This window comes from Peromyscus californicus, unplaced genomic scaffold (genome assembly GCF_007827085.1).
Source record: "Peromyscus californicus insignis strain IS unplaced genomic scaffold, ASM782708v3 Scaffold_16__1_contigs__length_79575227, whole genome shotgun sequence".
In the NCBI taxonomy this organism is placed as follows: domain Eukaryota; kingdom Metazoa; phylum Chordata; class Mammalia; order Rodentia; family Cricetidae; genus Peromyscus; species Peromyscus californicus.
Genome location: NW_026294458.1, coordinates 3,548,037 through 3,572,637, shown reverse-complemented (window position 1 = coordinate 3,572,637; position 24,601 = coordinate 3,548,037). Strand labels below are relative to the sequence as shown.

Genomic DNA, 24,601 nt, shown 5'->3' with positions numbered 1-24,601 from the left:
AAAGGCAAATAAACAAAAAATCCTATGAACCAAACCAAGTGCCTTGGCCTGCAAACTTTGTTCTATCCTGGGATAACTCTCAAACACCCCTCCAGGCAGCCAAGTGGTCCTCATCTGCTGGCTCCTGACTCAGATTCTGCATCCTCTCTCCCATAACTGCTGGTCCTTACAAAGCTCTCTACGATGCGGGAGTCAGGAGACACTGGACACTGTCTGAGCCTGTGAACCTCACAGACTCTACGCCCTTTCTAGGAAAGGTAGTTTGCCATCTGGGGCCTGGGAAAGGCAGCAAGCTGGCCTTTCCAGACAGGCTGTATAAACTCTCGTTGTAGTCACAAATAATAATAAACACACAAGTGTGTCTCCAAAGGAACCTGTTAGCAGAGCAGCAGTGTGTGCAGGTGGGGTTCAGGCATACTGTCTACCTGTGCAGAGAGAAGTGCCTCAGCCAAGCAGGACACTCCACGGAGAATGCTCCAGGAGAGCACAGGTGGCAAAGTGTACCAAAGGCCCCAGGAGGTCAGAAGTACTCCAGGTAGATCTCAGCTGCACTCAACTCCACATGGCCAGCCTTGTCTTCTACACAATGGGGACTCCAGTGCCCAAGTGGCTGCCTGAGCCCACCTCAAAGCTCCCTGAGACCACAGCCATGGAGACGCAGCTGCCAGCAATGCAGCATCCAGAACCACAGCAAGAAGAGTCTGGGGCTCCAACAGCTTACACAGATAGTTCTACATCTCCCACTCAGGGAGCAAATTCTTTCTTTTTTCAAGACAGGGTCTCCCCCCACCAGGCCTGGAACTTGTTATGCAGAGCAGGCTGGCCTGGACTCACAAAAATTGACCCCTCTCACCAGATGGTGGTGGTGCACGCCTTTGATCCCAGCACTCGGGAGGCAGAGCCAGGTGGATCTCTGTGAGTTCAAGGCCAAACTGATCTACAAAGCGAGATCCAGGACAGGAATCAAAACTACACAGAGAAATCCTGTCTCCAAAAAAAACAAAAACAAACAAACAAACAAATTAACCCTTCTCTGCCTCTTGGAGCACCAGTACTAAAGGAATGTGCTGTACACCACCATGCCTGGCTTCTGGGTCCAATCTGAATTCCTCTGAAGCTCTCTACCACCCATGTCTGTCTGCCCTTTCCTCGAAAGGCTCTCAGTCCTGTCCGCCACTGGGGTGGGCCTGTTATGTCCCTCAACACCTGACAAAAGGTTCTCTTCAGTCCAACACCTGCCCTTGTTCAGAGAAGGAAATCCCACTTACCCCAAAGTTCCAGAGAACACCGATGTACAAAAATGCTACCGCTCAGCCTTACAGAAAGCACTTGACAGAGGGCTCGGCCTGCTCCTTGCGTATAGCAGCTAAAGCAAGTCAGCTGAATTAGTGGCTGAGGCAATGAGAACCAAACCTCTCTACAGCTGGGTAGAAACAAAGAGCCTCAGGTACAGTTACCCAGCAGGCCCTAGATATCAGCCCCAGGGCAATGGCTGTGCCAGTTCTGCTAGCAAAAGTACCTGGTGCTTCAGGCCTAGCAGGAGAGACAAAAGAAAGGCTGTGTGCCTAAGGCCTGGGCCACCAGTCTCAGACACCCCACCCACTGCCTGCCTGCACTGTGCACATGTAACGGAATGTAGACCAGCACAGAATCTATACTCCAAGGCTGTCTGAGAAACCCAGAAAGCCCCAAGGACTAGAAACCATGGTGAGTCTTCCTCTCCCAGGCCTACCGGAGTGCCAGGGGCCCAGAAACCATGTGAGCAGCAGCCGGCGGGGGGTGGCCTCCTTGAGTACGCAGACTTCCTGAGGGAGCATCAAAGCCTGGTTACCTGGGAAGAAGAAGGCAGGCATCAGTGAGGGAGGAAAGGAGAGGAGCATGAAGGAAGGGTCACATATTCTACTCCCACGAGCACCTGGGGCAACAAAGCAAGAGGAGAAAAAAAAAGAATGGGGGACTTAGTACCAGGTATGAGCAGCTGGGGGGTACTACCTAACCCCTAAAGTACACTGTAGACGCCCCATGCCTTTAATCCCAGAGCCTCTAATCCTAGTACTAGGACTAGTAATACTAGTACTCCCAGAGGCAGGCAGGTATCTGCAAGTAAGTTCCAGGTCAGTCTACTCTACATAAGAAGGTTCCAGGGCAGCCATGGAGAGACCCTGTCTCAGAGAGACAGACAGACAGACAGAGACAGAAAAAAAAAAGAAAAGAAAACCCTGGAGGCCATCCTGGGAGGCTAAAGCAAGGTTGGCCATATTTACATAACAAAAGGTCAAACTGGAACCTAGTGGAAGGGCTATTTCTAAGAACCAATCTGCCGCCTTTTCCTTCTCCTCTTGGCAACTCAGTTCATCTGTCTAGTGGCTCACCCCTACAAAACAGTCAACAGCAGCCCCAGGTGAGGGGTGTTCCCACCACCACCACTCTGGGTCCTACGGGATGAGGAATCTTGAGATTCTGGGTCCCTGTTCTCCATACAGAACAGCCTGGTCTCCCCTGGAAGTCAGTAGAAGGAGCCTGCAGCAGCCAGGAACCCATCTCTGCCAGCCCTTCCCCCACACCATCCCTTGGACCATGAGGGCAGGTCCCTCAGGAATGTGACCAGACCTGGGGTGCAGGCCTTAGGCTGGGGCCTCAGTCATTGGCTTCAGGCTGTCAGCTGTCTCTCCTGCCCTCCTAGCAGCTCCCATTTCAGAGTGGGCTCATTATCCCAAAGGCCACAAAACAAAGAACCAGCTCTGGAGTTTAATGAGCTGGTCACCCAAGAGGACAAGGGACAGAAGAGAAGCCGACAAAACTGGCGAGATGGGTGAACAGCCACAGATCCAGGAAACCCATCTTAGCCAGACAGACTCCTACCAAGCAGCCTAAACCTGGCCCTGTTAGCCTTCTGCCACAGCACTTTCCAAATTCAGAAATTATGGGGCCCTCGGTAGAGACCAGGACAGCTACCAGCCGACAGCATGCAGGGAGCGCCTGCATGATCCTTTTGGTGCCCGCCGCCGCCGCCGCCGCCGCCGCCGCCGCCGCCGGGGGTGGGGTGGGTGGGTGATGCCAGCCCTACTGGGAGCTGGCAGTCTGTCCCCACTCAGGTCCTTCCATGGGAGGGCCCTGTAGCCTACAAATCATTGCTCTTTTCTTCCCAACCTGAATGATGATGACTATCGATCCCACCTACTTTCCTTGGAGAGGCCAGTGCCTGGGAGACTGAAGACTGAGAACATGGCTAGATACACCAGCCCATGAAAAGCCAGATACAGACTTAACTAAAATAGGGTGCACATGCGGGCTAACATCCAACAGCTTCTAACAAATAGCAGTGCCTATTAACTAAGGGTAACAAGCCTGGCCCAGGACTGCCAACCTGTAACAATGGCACCTATAGCCACCTGGGACAATGGGGCTGACCACTGATCTCAGAGGACAAGGGAAGGGAAGAGAAAGTCAGCACAGAAACCTCCTATTGTCGAGGAACCTCCAGCTCCAGGCCTCCCCGATTTGGGGGGGGGGGGGGGGGAGCAGCAAGCCTGACCTCTGAAGACAAGGTCCAGCTAGCTCTACTGTAAACACGAATAGAAGAAATAATGCAATTCTGTGTGACCTCCCTGGCCCCCACATTAGATATCAGCATATGGCCTGGATGGAATAGTATGCACCCATTTATCCTTTTTCACTCCTTCTCATCACAGAAAAGTCAGAAGCATGTGCCCCTCCCTGAGGGTAGCCTGTGAGTCCAAAAGGGGGCTAGCATAGTACACATATACCACAGCACAGCAAATACCACACAACTCCCTCCAAGATTTGTTTAAAATGCATTCAATCCAGGATACCACAGCCTAGTAATACTCCACACTATAGGACACTAGTAATTTTACCCTTTAGTCTCAGGACCAAATAATCACTGACCCATGGGATCAAAATTCTAATATTTTGCTGTCTTTCTGACAGGGTTGCGTATATCCCAGGCTGGCTTCCAACTTGCTACAGGCACCAAGATGACCTTCACTCACCTCTATCTCCCAAGAGCTGGGATTACAAGCAACACAAAATCGCCTCAATATTTGACACTTGAACAATTTCTACTAGCTTACTGATTTTGTGCCATACCATTTTAGGAAAAACAAGTCAAACTACATTATTCTTTACATTTTAAACCAGGTGTAATGGCTCAGACCTGTAATCTCAATACTTGGAAGGCTGAAGCACATGTTCTAAACCATCATGGACTTCAGAGTAAGACCTGTCTTAAAAACAAGGGCCAGCCTGGTGCGGTGGCACACTCCTTTAATCCCAGAGTTCAAAGCCAGCCTAATCTACACACAGTGAGTTCCAGGACAGCCAGGGCTATGTAAAAAGAACTGACTGGTTGTCCTCTGACCACCACACACACATAACATACAATGAAAGCACGGACAGATAAATTCCATTTACATCAAGCTCTACAAAAGGCAAAACTGACACAAATTTAGTGCAGGCTTGCACGGGCAGAGTAGCCAGAGCAGTATAGGTCCCTGTCACTCCTGGCTCCTCTGACTCGGGCACTATTGGTGTCTCCAATCAGTGAAAGTCCCAGCCCAGCACAACTCTGCTTCCCTCTCTTCCCGACACACCCACTATCTCAGTGTTCATTCACCCCACTTGCCCAAATGAACACAGCATTTAAAGAGCCAATGAAAACGACGACAGAGCCTGGGTTTCCCGCCCTCACCTGCTGCCTCCTGCCCCTCAGAGTGGAACTCCATTGGGGGAATGACCCACCCTGAGGAAACAGTTACAGTGTCCATTCAGCTTATCTTAAGGACTAGTGAAGGAGGTTTCCTCTGCCCTGTACCCAACAACGGGACAGGAAAGCATTGCTATGGCCCAGACTTTAAAGACTTGAGAAAGATTTTAAGACGAAAGTGATTCTTGGAGAAAGACTCCACTCTATCCCTTCCAAAAAGTGCTGCCCCGAATCAGCCTAAACACCCACCTTGCCTAGTCTCAAGAGGCCGAACACTCAGTGGTGTTCTGTGCCTCCTGTAACTCCCTCTGGACACCAGGCTGGTAGCTCAGCTTCTAGGACAAGAGGACTGCAGGCCCACGGTGAGGCCCAGACTCAGGGTGTGGTTTCAAGCCACATGACACTCCTCACCCTTCTACTCAATGCCTGATCCCCTCAGGCAGGAATGAACCCTCCTGGAGGCATCCGAGGGCACCTGGACTGGAATTCCTCTGCTTCACACCCAGCCAGGAGGCCTGGTGAAAAGGGAAAAGGCAAGGAAAGGGGGCCATCCCACTCAGCCCTCTAGAGAACCTTCTCATCCTACTTTTTCCCTGGCAGCTATACTTCCCCAGAAGTGTGTTTCTGATGAAGTCCTGGGGGATGCTCCTGCCTGATGTATCCCAAGGAGTTTCTTCCACCATCAATCTTCCTGAGTGCCACTACCAGGCGGGGATAAGCTATGAGACCAGGAGCACGGATGAACAAAGCATGGCCAATAGGCAGCTTCTATACCCCAGAGATCTAAGCACATCTGACTAGCTTCAAAGAGGGCCCCAGACATGTTACCACCATCCATAACCTCAATGTGAGAGCAGTCGGTTCACTCTCCATTACCATTACGGTAATCTCATATTCCACATGTGGCTCACCCCAAGCCTGGGCTGTCTGAAAGAGACTAAGCAACTGAGAATCTAGAAGATTCCCAAAGCCTAGGCCAGAACCTAACTATGGGCACAGTCAAACTGAAGATTCCATTTAACCCTGTCCCTGTGCTGGACTCCTCCATGAAACTCTATTCATCCTGGTCTTCCACCACTTCTGCCCAAGTGAGATAGGTTTTCTAGGGGTGGGGGGCTGTGCAGTGACTGGACAGGTCTGAGCAGGTCTGGTCTCAGTGGAGGACCATTATCTCTACCTCCAGGCTGCAGATAAAGTTCATGGGGGTTAAGCAATTTGCCCACAGAAAGAGTACATAGGGAGCAGAGTAAGGATCTAAAACCTGACTTAGAAGGGAGCTGTGGTCAATTTTCTACACTCCCAGGAAGGGCCTCTAACTACAGAGCTGCTTGGGGGAACTCAGGCTCCTTCCCCTCCCACCTCTGGAGGCCTGGAAGCCTAGCTCATTGGCCTTCGGTTCAAATCCAGCGTCACAAAAAATAAACAACCCCCCCACCCCTCGGCCTTGTCTCATGAACTAACTCACGTCGAGGGCATAGGTCTAGCTCCTCTACCAGAAGAAACAAAGTGAAGCTACCATCCAGTATGAACTAGGGCTATGGGGCTTGCTGCCTCTCTTACAATACCCCAGCCAGGTGTGGTAACCTCCTGCCCTTTAGGTTTGGGCTTGGTAGTGAGCGGGGCTCATTTTCTGGGCAAGCGCAGCCAAATAATTTGGCCCAGACCTGGATACTAGCCAGCCACTCCTGGCTCTCTCCCAAGCCATCCTCCTGGAAAGCAATAGGCACTTCAAATGCCAAGAGCTCAGCCCTCCTCTTGCCACAGCTTCTATGAAATGTAACTATCGGGTTCTAAGAACAGAGGTGATATGGTATCAGACACCAGGACTGGACTGGCCTCCTACTCCAACACTAAGACCAGCTCTGTTGCAGAAGGGAGAAGGACACCCACTGCAGCCTATGCCCTTTTCCAAGTCTATCCTGAAATGTTCCAGAACCCTATTAGAGAATGCTGCCTACTCAAAGCTAAGATCTGCATGGACCCTGACAATCTTACCAAGCATGCTGCTCCCAGAAACCCTCACTATTTTTTTTTTTTTTTTTTTTCGAGACAGGGTTTCCCTGTGTAGCTTTGCGCCTTTCCTGGAACTCACTTGGTAGCCCAGGCTGGCCTCGAACTCACAGAGATCCGCCTGGCTCTGCCTCCCGAGTGCTGGGATTAAAGGCGTGCGCCACCACCGCCCGGCGAAACCCTCACTATTAAGAAAGCCCAGAGCAGGCTGGTGCTACAAGGAAGGCCTGAAGAGAGGCACTATGCAGCGCCACATCACACCAGGCCCTGTGCCCTCAAAGGCACAGCCTCATCTGTTCATCCTCCTAGCCTGCTTAACTTTAGAGCCAACAAGGGCTAGGGCAAGGGTACATCTGCCTGCTACATCTGCCCTGGTGAGCCCCAGCTCTAGGCCACTCTAGTTGAGGAGAGCAGTTGAGTCCTCACTGACAAAGTGGAATAATAATTTGAGATTGTAATGAATTATTACAAAAACCAGATTACTTGCAACACAACAGGAGCTTAAAAACAAACAGGGGCGGAGCTGGAGAGATGGCTCAGAGGTTAAGAGCACTGGCTGCTCTTCCAGAGGACCCCGGTTCAATTCCCAGCACCCACATGGCAGCTAATGGTCTGTAACTCCAATCCCAGGGAATATGCCATCCTCACAGACATACATGTAGACAAAACCCCAATGTACTTAATAAATAAAACAAAAAAACAAAACAGGGGCTTAGCAGTTAAGAGCACTGCCTGCTCTTCCAGAGGTCCTTGAGTTCAAATCCCAGCACCCACATGGTGCTCCCAACCATCTGTACTAGGATCTCCTGTCATACAGGCACACATACAAACAGACCACTCATATGCATAAATAAATAAATCTTTAAAAAGCAAGTAAAAAACAAAACAAAAACACCCTCCTAGGCAATGGGAAAGTGAAAATTCAAGCCAGATGTGGAGGTGCACAGCTTTAATATCAGCATTTGGAAAGCAAAAGCAAGCAGATCTCTTGTAAAGTCCAGGACAATCAGGGCTACAGGGTGAGACCTTGTTTAAAGAAAAGGCTGGGCGGTGGTGGTGCACACCTTTAATCCCAGCACTTGGGAGGCAGGGGCAGGTGGAGTTTGAGGCCAGCCTGGGCTACAGAGAGTTCTAGGACAACCAGGGCTAAAAAGAGAAACCTTATCTCAAAAAAAAAAAACCAAACTACATGTATGTATGTATGAATGTGTGAGAATTCAGGAGGCAAGACAGGACAAGGTGAGGGTTCCCCCCCAGGCCTCTCCAGTCTTAGCCCCCCTCTTCTTACTAGTGGATATAGCTCAAGGAGGAGCAGTAGAAGCACTGTTTGTCTCAGGCCCCACGCTAGACTCCAGTAAGAATCTGCGTCATTTTCTTAGATTCATTCACTCATTATTAAGGAGGGGGTGCGTGAACAGAACACAGCATATGTATGGATGTAAAACTTGTGGCAACTTGTGGAAGCTGGTTCTCTCCTTCAAACACGTGCTTACCTGGGATCAAACTTAAGTCATGAGGCTTGTTGACAAGCACCTTCACCAGTGAATCCTATCGCCAACCCAAGAGCCTACATCTTAACCCCTGGAGATGTAACACATTTAGGTATGAGACATACACTGTCAGGGGCATGAGCTTGCCACATCCAGAAAAGCCCAAGGAACTACATTCACACTAACTAAGGACACAACAGTAATGTCAAGTAAACGAAGTCCCCAAAGGAAAAAACATTTCCTAAGCCAACAAGTCCAACAGATGGTGACTATAAATGGTATACCTACAACTAGAGATAGTTGAGGCCCAGGACTGATGGGGGGGGGGGGAGAGGGAGAGAGAGGGAGAGAGAGGGGGGAGAGAGGGGGAGAGAGGGGGGGGGGAGAGAGAGGGGGAGAGAGGGAGAGAGGGAGAGAGGGAGAGAGAGGGGGAGAGAGGGAGAGAGGGAGAGAGGGAGAGAGGGAGAGAGGGGAGAGAGAAGAGGCTCTGGGCTGGTGGGATGGTTCAGCACATTGCCACCAAGCTCAACAAGCTAAATTTAACACCAGGGACCCACATGGCGGTCAACCAGAACGACTCCTATAGAAACTGTGCTCTCGTCTCCAAAGGCACTGTGTGCACTTACGCACATGTGCACACCATGTCTCACGGTGTGGCCCTGCTGTCCTGGAACTACAGAAACCTGGCTGGCCTCAAACTTCCGCCTGCTTCTGATTCCCAAGTGCTGAGATTAATGTCACCACCACCACCATTGGTTAAATACTTTTTTTTTTTTTTTTGGATAGGGTTTCTCTAACAGCCCTGGCTTACCTCTGTAGACCAGACTGGCCTCGAACTCAGAGATCTGCCTGTCTCTGCCTTCAAGTGTTGGGATTAAAGGGATGGGCCACTACTGCCCAGCAATAAATACATATTTTTAAAAAGAGAAAGAGAGGAAGGTCTGGTACAGGACATTCCTAGCATAAAAGAAGCTGTGGGTTCAAACTCCAACACTAAAAAAGAAAAAAAAGCTAAAGTAAATGTGCAAGGAAGGAGAGCAGTGACAGCAGAGGCAAGTAGGTAGAATTCCACAGGCAAGGAGTTGAAAGGGCACCAGGAAGCCTGGGCCACCCAGCTGGAAGGACTATCACAACCATCTCCTCTGCCTGGGGACATCCTTCAAATGAGATAACTGAACCCCAGAGGGAGGTGTATGTCACAGCTGAGTCACTAGGCAGCCACCTAGCCCAAGGCTGTGGGAGACAAGACTCCAACTTCCCTAAAACCAACTCTAGCAGCCAACCAAGTATTAAATCAAGTAGGAACTCTACACAAGTAAAACAAAAAAACCTATGAGGTCTCTTGCACTTCATAAAACAAAATCAATGTAGTCATCTTCCCAAGAAAGAGCTCCTTCACTCACTTGTAAAAGCTGAGGTAAGATCAAGCATGCCTACAGCTCTAGCACTGAGTGTCTGAGGCCTATAAAGATCACCACAAATCTGAGGTAAGCCTATATATACTACAGAGTAAGAGCCTGTCTCAAAGACACCAAAGCAAACAGGCACCCAAAACCCACTCTGCCCATGATAGTATGACCTCTGAATGGGACAAACTTTAAGATGGTATGCTTCATGAGAATTAGCAAAAACGTAAGCCTAAAAATTCCATGTCAGGAAGTAATGATGAATTTTTTTGTTTTGTTTTGTTTTCAAGACAGGGTTCTCTGTGTAGTTTTGGTGTCTGTCCTGGATCTCGCTCTGTAGACCAAGCTGGCCTCGAACTCACAGAGATCTGCCTGGCTCTGCCTCCTGAGTGCTGGGATTAAAGGCATGAGCCACCACTGTCCGCTGTAATGATGCACTTTTAAAATCATTTTAGCTGGGCATGGTGGCACACCCCTTTATACCAACAGAGGGAGGTGTGTCCCTGTGATTTCAAGGCCAGTCTGGTCAAAATAGTGAGTTCCAGGACACTCAGGGATAATAAGGGAGTCCTTGTTTCAGATAGATGGGTGGGTGGGTGGATGGATGGATGGTAAGTAGGCAGTTTGTTCATTTAATATTTATTTATTTTTGGTTTCTGAGACAGGGTTTCTCTGTGTAGCCCTGACTGTCCTGGAACTCACTCCGAAGGCCAGGCTGGCCTTGAACGCAGAGATCCAAGCCACTCAGGAAATTGAGGCAAGAGGATCACAAGTTTAAGGCCTGCCTAGGAACTCAGTGAAAGACTTTGTCTCCAAACAAAAAAAAAAAAAAAAGGGGGGGGCGCCTAGAGAGATGCCTCAGCAGTTAAGAGTTGCTGTTGCTCTTCCTGAAGATCCCTAGGTTCTATTCCCAGCACCCATTTCAGGCAGCTCACAAATGCCCAAACTCCCAACCATGGAGCCCCAACAGCTCTGTTCCCTGAAGGCACCTGTGTTCATTCGCACATACACACAAACGTAAAATAAAAGATAAAAATAAGTTAATCTAGGGGCTGGAGAGATGACGCAGGGGTCAAGAGCACTCGCTCTTATAAGAACCCAGTTTCGACTCTCAGAACCCATGTCAACAGACTAACAACCATTCCCAGCTGCAGGCAATCCAATACCTCCTTTCTGACCTCTACAGGCACAGGTACAACACAGTGTGCACACATACACGAAGGAAAAACACCCATTAAAAATAAAAGAAATAGCCTGGCAGTGGTGGCACACGCATTTGATCCCAGCACTCAGGAGGCAAGCAGAGGAAGGCAGATCTCTGCGAGTTTGAGGCCAGCCTGGTCTACAGAGCGAGTTCCAGGACAGCCGGGGTTGTTACACAGAGAAACCCTGTCTGGAAAAACCCATCTATTTTATGTGTGTGTGTGTGTGTGTGTGTGTGTGTGTGTGTGTGTGTGTGTGTGTGTATGTATATATGTATATGTATATATAAATCACATAATATGTAATAGATATATGATATATATACATAAATAAAAATACACATAATAAAATACATAAATAAAAAAGGGGACTGGGCTTGGTAACACAAGCCTTAGAAGAAAATACAAAGAGGGCTGAGGCTGTGGGTCTGTGATAGAATACTTACTTAGGTTGCAATTCCCAGTACACACACACACACACACACACACACACACACACACATACATTTTTAAAAGGTTCTTTAGCTTTGAGGAAGAGGATTTAGGGACAGAAGATGAAATGAATAAGGACTTTCTCTTCCTGGAGCAACACAGCTCAAGGGTGAAAGATGGGCTACTAGGAAGACAAGACACATAACGATGTGCGAAATTGCAACGCCACAGAACTCCAGTCTCTAGATTTCGACCGGCACTGCCAGCTCTGTGTATGTAGAATACAGACCCAACTCAAACAAGCCACTCTGTGTTTCAGGGTACAAACAGATGCAGCAAAGGTCAACCCACAACTCAGATGAGAGGCTGCTCGACTCCTACAGGACAGAAATGAGCCACACAGGAATGAGGGGTGTCCAGAAGTTAGGGGAAGAGTTGCTTTTTACATGACACTGGAAGAGCTAAGACTGTGATCAGTAGGATACTGACTTCAATCACAGTAGGCTTTACACCATTACTCTCTACATTCTTTAAGATGTATATATACTTATATGTAATACACAACTCAGACCATCTGGTCACAATGGTTGTAATAATATTCTGATTTCCTACAGTTAACCTCAAAACCTACTAGGGAAACTGAGTCTGCTCTGTATAAAACTTCCAAAGCAAGCCAGGCAGTGGTGACACACACCTTTAATCCCAGCACTCAGGAGGCAGAGGCAAGAGGATCTTTCTGAGTTTGAGGCCAGCCTGGTTTACAAAGTGAGTTCCAGGACAGCCAGGGCTACACAGAGAGACCCTGTATGGGGGAAGGAGGAATCCCGAAGAGTCACCTGATTCAAAGACCCCAGTCCAGGGATCCCAATATCGCACAACTCTATTAACAATGCAGAGTTGGGGACAGGGCTTTGGAAGACTCAGGTCCCAGGAGACCACACATAAAGCACCCCCCAGTCCTAATGTGAAGCCAGACAGGCTGTCGTGTGCAGAAGAGCAAGCACGCCTAACTTTACAGGTATTCTCTTCCTAAGGACCAGATGGGGAGGAAAGGCAGAGTCAGAGACAGTCTGAGGGCTCTGCCCAGCACGTACAAGATGCAAGGTTTCATCCCAAGTACAGCAAGCAAAGGGGACAGCAAAATTACGTCAGCAGCTAAAGGTGCTTGCTGACTTCAATGGAACAGAGCGGTAGGAAAGAACCAACTCCACAAGTTGTCCTCTGACTTCCAGCCAGAGAGCACACACATGCTCACACACATAAATAATAATTCTATTTTTCATTTCAAAAAGAATAAAATTAACCTATGTCTATCCAGAAACGCCCTCTCCAAATGTCCACATAGAGTATTGAATCCCTTTCCCTCTGGTTGAGTACAATTCATCCTGTTATCTTTTTCAAATATACATCGTCACTTCCCCATTACCTTAGATTCAGCTCTTACCTGAGGGGTGCTGAGCCTACCTCATCCTTCCAAAATGTCTTGAGAAGCCCACAGGCCATGCCCTCCAATGGATGGCCCTTCCCCCTAAGTCCCTTCCTTCCTCTTCCTCTCTTTCTGCTCATCTAATATCAGCATTAGCTGAAGCACATCCTCTTGTATACCTCCCCTCCTGCCCACCCTAGCTAGCCCCATTGACCAGCACTTGAGGTTAAAAACCCTGTCACCATTTCCTTTGGGATGTTGTTTTGTTTTTTTTGAGACATAGTCTCACATAGCCCAGGCTAGCCACAAATTCCTGATCCTCCTGCCTCCACCTCCTGAGTACTGGGATTACAGGAATGTGCCATGCCCAGCTCTTGCCTTTTTTGTTGGTGATGGTGGTGGTTTTTCAAGTCAGGGTTTGGTTCCTCTCTGTAGCCCTGGCTGTCCTGGAACTCAGTCTAGACAAGGCTGGCATCAAACTCAGAGATCTGCCTGCCTGCCTCCAAAGTGCTGGGATTAAAGGTGTGCACTACCACCTCCAGGTTGACATTGCAACATTTTTTTTCCATGAAAATGCCAAAATCCTAGGTAAAGGGGCTTCCTAGCAAACTTTAAAGTGTAACAACTTTTTTTTTTTTACTTTGAGACTATTGTAGCCTTGGATAGCCTGAACTCAGAGCTCTACCTAACTCTGTCTCCCAAGTGCTAGGATCAAGGCAAGCATCCAGCTAGAGCAGTAGTTTTCAACCTATGGGTCACAACCCCTTTAGGGGTCAAATATCAGATATCCTGCATATCAGATATTCATTACAATTAATAATAGTAGAAAAATAACAATTATGACATAATTATAACAAAATAATTTTATGGTTGTGGTCACCACAACATGAGGAACTGTATTAAAGGGTCACAGCATTAGGAGGGTTAAGAACTACTGAGATAGAGTAACAATTTTAAATAAATGAATGAAAGGGCTGTTTGAAATGGCATCTCAGGCTCTGGGGCTGTGGGTACAAGGAACAGAGATCAGTGGGGGAAGGGTGCTACCAGGAAGCAGGATGTGGATGAGCATGCTGCCTGCTGGGGGCATGAAGTCAAAGTCCCCTTCTACCCAAAGAAGGCTAAGCAAGCAGTGCACTCTTATCAGCGTCCATACATGCATGGAATGTGGGACTTTGGAAACAATTCTTTCCCCTCAGCCAGTACGGGGCTGCCTTAGGCTCACACCTGGCCTTCTGGAGTTTAGGTTCACTTATCACAGCAGTCCAAGCCCAGCGCCGGATTACCTGGAGGCATTTTCAGAAGGCTGTGTAGCTCAGTTTCCCCCATGCTTGCTCCAGCCCCTGCTCCCAACACCAAAGGTAGTGACCGAGCACCTCTCATTTGCCCACACTGAAACAAATACTAGACGGGAAAGCTGTCGGGTCTGAGGTACAATACCCAGGCTGTCGCTAGAGCCCTTTCTTAGAGTTGTTCAGCAAAGGCACCATGCCACAGAGACTAGAAATCCCAGAAGGGGCTGTTACTAAAGTTAAAGATGGTCCAGGGAGCCCTTCTCTGCCTTCTAGTCCCTGGGGTGGGGGAACCATTCAGCTTTGAGAGCCATCATCCATTACACTTGAACTGAAAAACTTAGCCAGGGCCAGTAAGATAGTACTTGCGATAAAGGTGCTTGTTGCCAAACCTAGATACCTGAGTTAGTTAGATCCTGAAGCCCATATAGGGAGAGAGCCTACTCCCTCAAATTGCTCTGACCTCTACATGTGCAGCACCTTTCCTCTTAAAAAAAAAAAAAAAGGAGCCGGGTGGTGGTGGCGCACGCCTTTAATCCCAGCACTCGGGAGGCAGAGCCAGGAGGATCTCTGTGAGTTCAAGGCCAGCCTGGGCTACCAAGTGAGTTCCAGGAAAGGCGCAAAGCTACACAGAGAAACCCTGTCTCGAAAAACCAAAACAAAAACCAAAAAAAAAAAAAAAAGGCATGCACCACCACTGCCCAGCGGAAAAAGAGAACCTCATTTGTGGGCCAGCAAGATGGCTGACTCACTCACCAGGTAAAGGCACATGCTTGTACCAAACCTGAGTTTGATTCCCAGAATCCACAGGGAAGAAGTAGAGAGCTGACTCCTATAGGTGGTCCTGACTTTTAGACACACACATCATACATTAGCACACACAAACTAATTTAAGAGAAAAAGAAGAGGCTGGCAGGACCAGGCAGCCTGACAACCTGAGTGCAACCCTGGGGAGACCTTGCTTCTGTAAGTTGCCTTCTGACTTCCACTTGCCCCGCCCCAATACAAAAAACAATTTTTTGTTTTGTTTTCTTTTTTTTTTGAGACAGTGTTTCTCTGTGTAGCTTTGGCTGTCCTGGAACTCCTCCCCCAGTAGACCAGGCTGGCCCTGAACTCAGAGATCCACCTGCCTCTGTTTCCCAAATGTTAAGATTAAAGGTGTGCGCCACCACCACTGGGTAAAGATAAATTTTTATTTTATTTTATTTTTTTTGAAACAGGGTTTCTCTATGAAACAGTCCTGGCTGTCCTAGAACTCACTTTGTAGACCAGGATAGCCTTGAACTCACAGAGATTCACCTGCTTCTGCCTCCAAGGTGCTGGGATTAAAGGCATAAGTCACCACCTCCACCCAGCACAAAATAAAATTTAAAACAAAACAAAAATACCAAAGAAAGCCTCAGAGCCATGTGTGGTAGCCCAGCACTCCAGGAGGCAGAAGCAGACACATCTCTGAGTTCCAGGTGAGACCCTGCCCACCCACCCCCCAAAAAAGGGAAGATCACAACCAAGTGGTCAAATGCAGAGACACCCAGACACAACAGATACACACATCTATAACAACTCCTGCATCTGAGGCTCAGGGAATATTGTGCAAAAACTGTTAAGAGCCAGAGGACCAGGAAATCTGCTATTTGAGATAGTGTCTCCAAGATGCCTCAACAATATGACTGCTAAACAGGACCTGAATAACACCACCACCAGACATGATGTTGTGGAAGGGAGAAATCACAGGGGGTCCACTGACAGCCAAAAGCTACAGGCAACTTAGGGCTGGTGAGAGAACTAGTCCCTGGAGATAAGCCACTCCCCCAGCTGATGATTTAATAAAGATGTGTTTATTTTATGTACATGAGTGCTCTATCTGCATGGAAAACTTTATGCCGGAAGAGGGCATTAGATTCCACTATAGATAATTGTGAGCCACCATGTGGCTGCTGGGAATTGGACTCAGGACCTCTGGAAGAGCAGCCGGTGCTCTTAACCACCTCCAGCCCCATCAGTTGATTATCTAATTCCAAGTAGTGAGCCCTGAACTCATATATGTAAAAGCACTAAATGGACTTAGTATTTATATATTTACACACATACATATATGCAACAGTCACAAAGAAAATGAGACCATGAATTTAAGAGAGAACAAGGGGGAGGGGGTATACATGGACCGTATTGGAGGGAGGAAGGGGAAGAGCAAAATATTTTAATTTTAAAAATTAAAGAGCCAGGCAGAGGTGGTGCATGCCTTTAGTCCTAGCTCTCAGGAGGCAGAGGTGTGGCCACTTATTTTGGGCCCTTACCCTTGCTCAGACTTGTGGTAGACTTCTGACATCTCTGTGAGTTTGAGGCCAGCCTGGTCTACATAAGGAATTCCAGAACTGCCAGAGCTACACAGTAGGATCCTATCTCAAAAAAGAAAAAGAGGCATTCCAGCCCAAGCACCCCGCAGAAAAAGGTGCCCTCAGACTGTGTGCAAAGCTCCCACACAGAGCTCACTGTTAGAACTTCCCTGCCCATTTCCTATCTGTGTGACTGTACCCTCTCTCTATCGTTTGTACAACGAACTAATAAAATGATTAGGACCGCACAGGTATGTTCTAAGGATTAAACTCAGGCCTAATTAAACAAGTCCGAGCAAGGGTAAGGGCCCAAAATAAGTGGCCACCCTTCTTCCTTCCTGATATTCTATCAAGAACTCTGTAAAGCTCCCAGAGCACCTGCAGAAAAAAAAGGTGGGGTTGGGACTGTAGTTCAGGGAACAGAATGTCTGTCTAGCAAGCATGAAAGTCCTGATTCCTAGCCTAGAAAAAACTCAGGCATGTGCCGCACAAGCATACAAAGGATGTGTGTGTGTGCACCTTGTGTGTAAACCACCCCCAAAATTAGCAGGTTCTACTTGCAAAACAGTTTGTTCAGGCTAGTCTACCAAGAAGCACAAAGCAGAAATGTCGCTGCCTGTGTGTGTGTGTCCCTACCACCATCTTCCTCTTCAGCCACTAGCCCATTCCTTCACCGCCTCTACCTAGGCTGCCTCCTCTGAAGGACCACACTTCCTACCCAGGGGTCTTCCCTAACACTCCTGCCACACGATTACTGCACTAACCTCAGTAAACAAACGACGCAAGGACTTCCCACTGTTGTTCCTACACAGAGGCAGAGCCTGAAACCCTGCTTCTGACATCCTTTCACAGCACCCACACCCTTCTTTCCAATCCCTTAGTAGCAGTTTCACACACCTTGCCTATATAATGCAGCCCAGAAAAAACCTCCAGGACCAATGTCTCTCCCAGGGGCGCCTATCTATCTAGAGTTCTATCTCAGCTGGGGCCAAGGTGGGCTTGTCAGAAAGCCATCATGTCAGGCAAAGCCAGGTTACAAAGGAGGCCAATGGGAACCCAAGAATGCAACCAAGCCAAGGCCAAACAACTATGGAAGCACAGGCTACAGGGCTGGTGAGACTGAGTCTTAGGGCACAGGGAAGGAGGTGGCTCCACAGAGAACATTCTATGAGGCCCCTCAGGGCATGCTCAGGCCCTGCTGTTCACCCTTCGTTCAGTGTTCCTCCTGAGAATCTGCTAGTTCCACTCAATCACTGGGTAACTGCTAACCCTGCTGTGCCCTCCCAAAGCAGCAGCAGCATAGCCTACTCAACCTTACTACTTAATCTTCTGCCTGATTCTGTTATAAACAAAGGTACACCACTTGCTGGGTGGTGGTGGCTCATGCCTTTAATCCCAGCACTCGGGAGGCAGAGGCAGGTGGATCTGAGTTCTTGGCTAGCCTGGCCTACAGAGTGGTTCCATGACATCCATGACAGACTCCAAACCTACATAGAGAAACCTTATCTCAAAAAAAAAAAAAAAACAAAGATACACCACTTGATGAGGCAGTGGTTCCCAAACTTGACCAGACCAGCTTCACTGTAGGAAACACAGGACCTACCTAGGGATAAACTGAGCTCCCCTAACTTGAAGTCAAGCATAACACAGGCAACAGTGCCAGTCTCATATGCAGCCGAAGTCCACCATCCCACACAGTATGGACACCTTGTCCACATAAGGATAGGACCCTGACATCTCAGGTCCCACTCTCCCTTTTCATTTACTTTTTGCACGAGAACTCACCAAGAAGTCACCTGCTTCCAAGCAGCAGGATAGCGGAGCTGCAAAGACCATGAACAAGGTTCAAATCATGGGGTCCTTCACCTGGAAGAGTCTACACTGGGTTGATGAAAACTCCAATGGGGCTCAGACCCCTATATGGAAAGGGCAGTGGCCCCTCCTACCAGCCAAAGCACCTGCCCACCCATAGGTGCTGCTAGGAACGAGGTCTGAGGCCCCAGACCCACACAGAGCAACTCGCCTAGCAGCTGTACTCACACAGAGCCAACAGCCCTTCTGCCCACACAGTGGGCTCACTCTCACCTGGACCCTTCATCCTTGTCACTCTGGGAATTCCCATAGAACAGCCTGCCTTTCCATACCCCATAGCTCCCTCTTTACCCACAATGTTCTCCTGAGGTAGCTCCCAGTCAATCAGGAAACAAGGGCCTACACTATTTCCACCTCACAAGAAACAGGAGGGACTTTTGGCCTAGATGCAAGTGGCTGACTCATCCTTTCTCACCTTAAAGGTTAGAAGATCCTCAATCCCCCTACTTCAAGCCCCAAACCATGCTTCTGTTTCATCAGTTATGGTGGCCTTCCTGAAGGTCCCAGATTGTGTCATGGGATCCTTCTTCCCACTCACTCAATCATGCCTGTCCAAGGGCCTGCCTTTCCTTAGCCTCCTGGGCTGTGGTGGTGTCTGGCCTTCAAGGAATGAAGCTGACTAGGGGTCCCCACACCCATCTCCCAGCAGGCTCAAGAAAGCAGCTGTTCCTCAGGGCCCTTCCCTAATTCAGTTCCCTAACCCTTACAAGTTTGCTTGACGCCCCCCCTCCCCACCACCACCAGTTCATACACACACAAATTGGACAGGCTTGTTTGAAAGCTTCTAACAGAAATCCAGTCTTTCTGGGAAAAAAGGCTCTCTACCATCCCTCCCTGGTCTGAACTCAAGTATCTACAGACATCATGTAATAAATGCTCTCAGGCTCTCAACTCCAACCCAAGAAAGTTATCAACCTCAGTCTCAGGAGACTCCCACTGAACTGGAATGATGCCCCTATCACGAGGCCTTAAAAGCAGAGTGGTGGTACACAAGTATTAAAGGCGTGCGCCACCACCGCCGGGCGCACGCCTTTAATCCCAGCACTCGGGAGGCAGAGCCAGGCGGATCTCTGTGAGTTCGAGGCCAGCCTGGGCTACCAAGTGAGTCCCAGGAAAGGCGCAAAGCTACACAGAGAAACCCTGTCTCGAAAAACCAAAAAAAAAAAAAAAAAAAGCAGAGTGGTGGTACACAAGTCTGTGAGCACCAGAGGACAGAAAAGCCAGCACAATTTAGACATTGTGGGCTAAGGACTAATAATGTTTAGAAAATGTGGCTGAGTAAATACAAAGTCTGCAAGAGTCTCACACATCTGGTGGGCAGTGGTGCTCCTAAGCTTCAACAAGCACCTACAAGATCATATTTTCCAGGGTCTCCTGACCATTACCCTAGCCCACCCTTCACAGCACCACTGCTTTTAAAAGAAAAAACAAAACAGAACAAAAAAACAAACAAACAAAAAAAACCCCAGCCAGGTGGTGGTAGCACACAACTTTAATCCCAGCACTCAGGGGGCAGAGATAGGCGGATCTCTGTGAGTTCCAGGCCAGCCTGGGCTACAGAGTGGGTTCCAGGAAAGGCACCAAAGATACACAGAGAAACCCTCTCTCTAAAAACAAAAAAGAAAGAAAAATAAAAGAAAAAAGAAAAACACCCTCATCTCAGCTACCTAAGAAGAGGCACACTATAACTGCAACACTCTGGAAGGCTGAGGCAGGAGCACAAGTCTGAGGCCAGTCTGAGTACACAGTAAGACCTTATCTCAAACAAAAACAGGGCTAGCAAGACAGGTAAAGGAGCCCGCTGCCCAGCCTGACAATTTAAGTTCAATCTCTGGGACGCACAAAGTGGAAGGATAGCATCAACAGCTCCCACAGTGGCAAACACACACAACAAATGCAAAAGAAAAAATAAAATCCCTGGGCTCTGCCAATAAGAACCTAGCATGATGTAGGCTGTGGTAGCCCACACTTTAATCCCAGCACTCGGGAGGAAGCGGTAGGTGGATCTCTGTGAGTTCCAAGATAGCCAAGGTTATTACACTGAGAGACCCTGTCATGAAAACACAAAACAAAACAAAACCCTAGCATGGCATCCAGAGCCCTCCTTCAGTCTACAAATGGCTCCTCCCACTATGTCTGCCACGCCACACTGTGCCTGGGGCCAACCCTCTTATAATCACAAGTGGACATTCAAGCTGTCTCTATCTTAGACATGGGGTGGTAAGAGGAGAGTCATCACTACCCAAGGTTGCATGCAGCAGCGTGAACTGCAGAACCAGGCACACTGAGACCTTCTAAGCAAGTCCAGTCACCACCACCCCCAAACTGACCTGCAGATGCCCTGCTTAGCCAGGCTCCAAGGAGCCTCTTCAAAGAAGCAGCACTTCCTTCTAGCCCACGCCCTCCTAGTGATCAGGCTCAGGAGGCAGCAGCCTTCAATCCCAGTGCACAAGAGCAGGGATGGGCGAAACTGACACCTCAAGGTCAACAGACCAACTAAAAAGAGCAGAGACATGAATCCCCTAGGTAAACTGAACTTTATTCCTTCTCACTCCTCTAAGTTTCCAAAAACAGGCCCTTTTCAGGAGCTTCTGATCAAAAGGGTATCATCTTTTGGCTCGAAGAAGCTCACATTCACGAGTGTCTTACTTTCTTCCTGAATGTCTTTTTCGAGACAGGGTTTCTCTGTGTAGTTTTGGTGCCTGTCCTGGATCTCGCTCTGTAGACCAGGCTGGCCTTGAACTCAGAGATATGCCTGGCTCTGCCCTCTTGTGCTGGGATTAAAGGCATGCGACACCACCACCCGGTGTCTGTCTTTCTCTTAATCCTAGGGTTTAATTCTGCATTAAAATTTCTCAGAAGTTCAGTTCACTGTCACAAACTTTTAATCCCAGCACTCAGGATTTGGAGGCAGGTGAATCTCTGAATTCCTGATCTACCTAGTGAGTTTCGGGAAAGAAAAAATTTACAGGAGAAGCAGATGGATATCTGTGACTTCCAGGCCAGTTTGTGCTATAAAGACCTTGTTTCCATGTTTTTGTTGTTGCTTTAACTTTATGTGCAAGGAACTCATTAGTGTTTAGTGTCTTTGGAGGCCCATGCCACGTTCCCTGAAACTGAGGTTATATAGGTGGTTGTGAGCCACCTGGGTCCTCTGAAAGAGCAGCACTCATCTCTCCAATCCTTTGGGTTTATTGGGCTTGTTTGTTGGTTTTGGGGGGTTTTTTTTGTTTGTTTTTCGAGACATGGTTACTTTCTGCATCCCTGGCTGTCCTGGAACTCACTTTGTAGACCAGGCTGGCCTTGAACCCACAAAGATCTGCCCACCTCTGCCTCTTCAGGTGTGCCACCACTGCCCAGCTTTTCAACCCTTTGTTTTTTATTTAAAAAAAATGGTCATAGTGGCACATGTCATTAATCCCAGCACTCTGGAGGCAGAGGCAGGTAAATCTCTGGGTTCTAGGCAAGCTTGGTCTACATAGTGAGACTCTCTCTCTCTCAAAACAATAATTTCTTGGGTCAGAGAGATGGCTCAGTGGGTTAAAGTGCTTGCTGACTAGCCTTCTGACTTAACTTTGATCCCCAGGACCCATATGGTGGAGTAAGAGTATACATACGGGGGAAATGAATAAAATAATAACATCTCTTAACAAACTCCAACTCCAGTTAAAAGGAAAAGGGTATTTCATGTCCTAACCCCACCCCCTCAAGCCTGACCTTGATAGGCAATAAAGACTCATAGGAAGATTGTACAGCATTCCCTGCAGCTCAATAATGCAAAACCCTGTTGCTCTCTGTCCACAACAGCTGACTTCAAGTGGATCAGAGGCTGTGCTTATTAACAAAATGAGAAATCTGATCTGTGGAAAGAAAACACTATGTGAGGATTAATCTAGGATTGCAGCTTGTGGAAGAGGCTAGGCTATTGGCCAAGACCAGGAAGTGAGGAAGGCATCCTGCCTACCTGTCCTCAGAGCAGGCACTCCGTAGCAGAATGGAATACATCACCTCTGTCCGCCTGCACCTCATCTCCTCCTTCCAGCAATTACAGCAAATCACTTTGGCTCTCCTTTAAGTCAAGGCAGGGCTCCCTCGAGCTGCTTTTTCCTCTATGTGAAGCCGTCAATCAGAGAAGATTTTTCTTTTCAGGAATTGCTCATAAAAGCTCAGTGACTAATATACAAGTCCCAACAACTGGCAGGAAAACACAGCAGGAAGGGATTCTGGGCACACAGCAGCTTCAAACATCCAGAAGCTGGTCAACAAGCACTCTCCAACACCTTACACCTACCCTGTAGAAAGCCAGGAGCCAAGCAGAAAGCTGAGCAAATAGCACTGACCCCACTCACTGCAAGCAGGTAGGCAAATGCAAAGACTCTTCTCAGCTTTTCCGGAAAAAGCTTGTAGGTTTTCATTAGAACCTTAGCTGCACAGGGCAGAAAGATCACCTGCAGGCAACATGACTTCCTGCAAAAACCCTAGTCTGAAGGACTCTGCTGCCACACATTTGTCTCTAGAGACCAGGCTGGCCCATCTGCTTTATTTCAGACCACTCCAGAAGCTCTGCTCCACCCAGCACACTTTTTCTCCTTGAACCAGAACTACAAAGTGGTCACAGAGCCTACAATCCTAAAAATGTCTGTTTGAAAGCCACGGATTCCAGATACAGGCAGATAAGAACAGGGGAGAGGCAAGGCCAGGAAGAATCAGAAGCAATAATAAATTCGGCATCCCTCTAGGATTTGGCTCCACCTCTCCATCCTGTGTCCCAGACGGGAAATCCCAAGCTCAGCCTAGAAGGTGAACCCCTCCACTACCTGCCCGATCTCCCTGCCCTAGGAGCAAAAGACATAGCTAACAAGCCCCAGAAACAATCCACAGCCACAGGATTCCTATAGGCAAGGAACCGCCCCTCCCCCACTACCACATATGTCAGTGGGGGTGGCCTCTCCGTGTTACACCCCTCCTGCTGTTTGGGAGTTGAGGGGCCTGTAACACAGCTTTCCAAATGCGCCTGACAATTATAACTAGAAAAGACACTGTGAAGAGGGAGGCAGAAGACGTAAGTAAATAACTTCTAAATCTCTCCGGCCAGCCGAGATCAGCACTGGACTCTCGTCTCGAGGCAGTCCAAAACTGTGCTGGGTGGGGCTGTTGGGAGTATTATCTGGCCTCAATCCTCCAAGTACGTTAAGTCAGTGCCCCCCTGGGAGAGGCATTTCTCCCAGCACACACACCCAGACCTGTGTGCATACGAACCATTCTGGAAGATAAACAGAGAATGACAAGCTAGGGCCCCTCAGCTCACTCCCTGAGACGGCCAGTCCCTTCCTCTTGCCACCCGACCCCCTCCCCCAAGCCCATCTCTCTTCCTGCCAGGCGGCTGCCTACAGCAAAGGTCTGGGGGCAGGGCAGAAAGCCCACCCAGCCACGGAGCCGGGCCCTCCAAGCCCGTCCGTGTCCCTGCCACGGCCAGTCTCCAAGCCAGGAAGGGGACTCAGAGGGAAAGGACAGCAGACCATACACAAGCGCAGTTCTGGAAATCGTCAAACGTTCCAGCCAGGGGCAGCCGCAGGCGCACAGCCGTTTGCATAATGGGAGTCCGCCCGCCTGTCAGGCAGCACAGCTCGCCCGACGCCGCTCGGATTAGATTGCTAATGAAAAGGCACAAAGAGCCGGCGCCCGCTACCCCGTCGACCCCGCACCACAGACTCGCGCCCCAAGACTGGCGCGGCCCTGGGGGCTTTGTGCCCGGAGTCCCATGCTGGCCGCAACCCGCCGGGCACCTGGGCCACAAAGCCCCGGCCGTCCGGGGTCCCGCGTGCGCCTCGGTTCGGGACTAGGGGCCGTGCGCGCGCCTCGTCCCACGCGCGCCCACGCCCCCCTCTCCGGGAGCGCGCCCGGCCCGCGCCCCCCTCACTCGAGGACGCCGCTTACCTCACGCGCCTGCCGTCGCCGCGTTCTGGCCCCTGGTCTTCGGCGCCCGGCCTGCGCCGCACGCGCCCGCCCTGTCCGCCCGCCGCCGGCCCCGCTCGGCTCCCCGCCCAGCGCGCCCAGAGCGCCGCTCACAGACGCCCGCCCCGCGCCATCTTGGAAGCTTGTGACGTCAGCTCCACCCGCTCACCCCTGACCCACATCTGAATGGGCGAGCAACGGGGCGGGCCGTGGGGGCGGACCCTCGTGGGGGCGGGGCCCTGGGACTGGGCGGGGCCGAGGGGAGGTCTGAGTCCAGGGAGGGCCGGAGACTCCCGAGGGCTGGACAGCGTAATGGGGGAGGGGCGCACGGGAGGCCCTGGGAGCCCTAACCCGGACGCCGACCGGATCCGACCCAGGGGCCAGAACGCGGCGACGGCAACCTCATCTCGAAATACTTGCCCCGCACACCCTGTGGAACAGGGACCCTGTTCTC

The 24,601-nt window shown here is 49.5% G+C and overlaps 1 protein-coding gene across 3 annotated transcripts in view; it reads right to left on the bottom strand.

Moving 5' to 3' along the window:
* The window catches only part of Hic2 (HIC ZBTB transcriptional repressor 2), a 31,027-nt gene extending 6,788 nt beyond the window's left edge, over positions 1–24,239 (bottom strand). The window contains exons 1-2 of one of the 3 annotated variants that reach the window (XM_052740018.1): positions 24,130–24,239; positions 1,733–1,831 (exon numbers count right to left, since the gene is read on the bottom strand). In XM_052740018.1, the coding sequence (XP_052595978.1) occupies positions 1,733–1,758 (26 nt within the window). In that variant the 5' untranslated portion in view covers positions 1,759–1,831; positions 24,130–24,239. Of the gene's footprint in view, positions 1–1,732; positions 2,993–22,156; positions 24,037–24,129 lie in introns of those variants that run through there. The other 2 variants (XM_052740020.1, XM_052740019.1) reach the window with 2 other exon arrangements.
* Between the last annotated feature and the right edge of the window lie 362 nt (positions 24,240–24,601).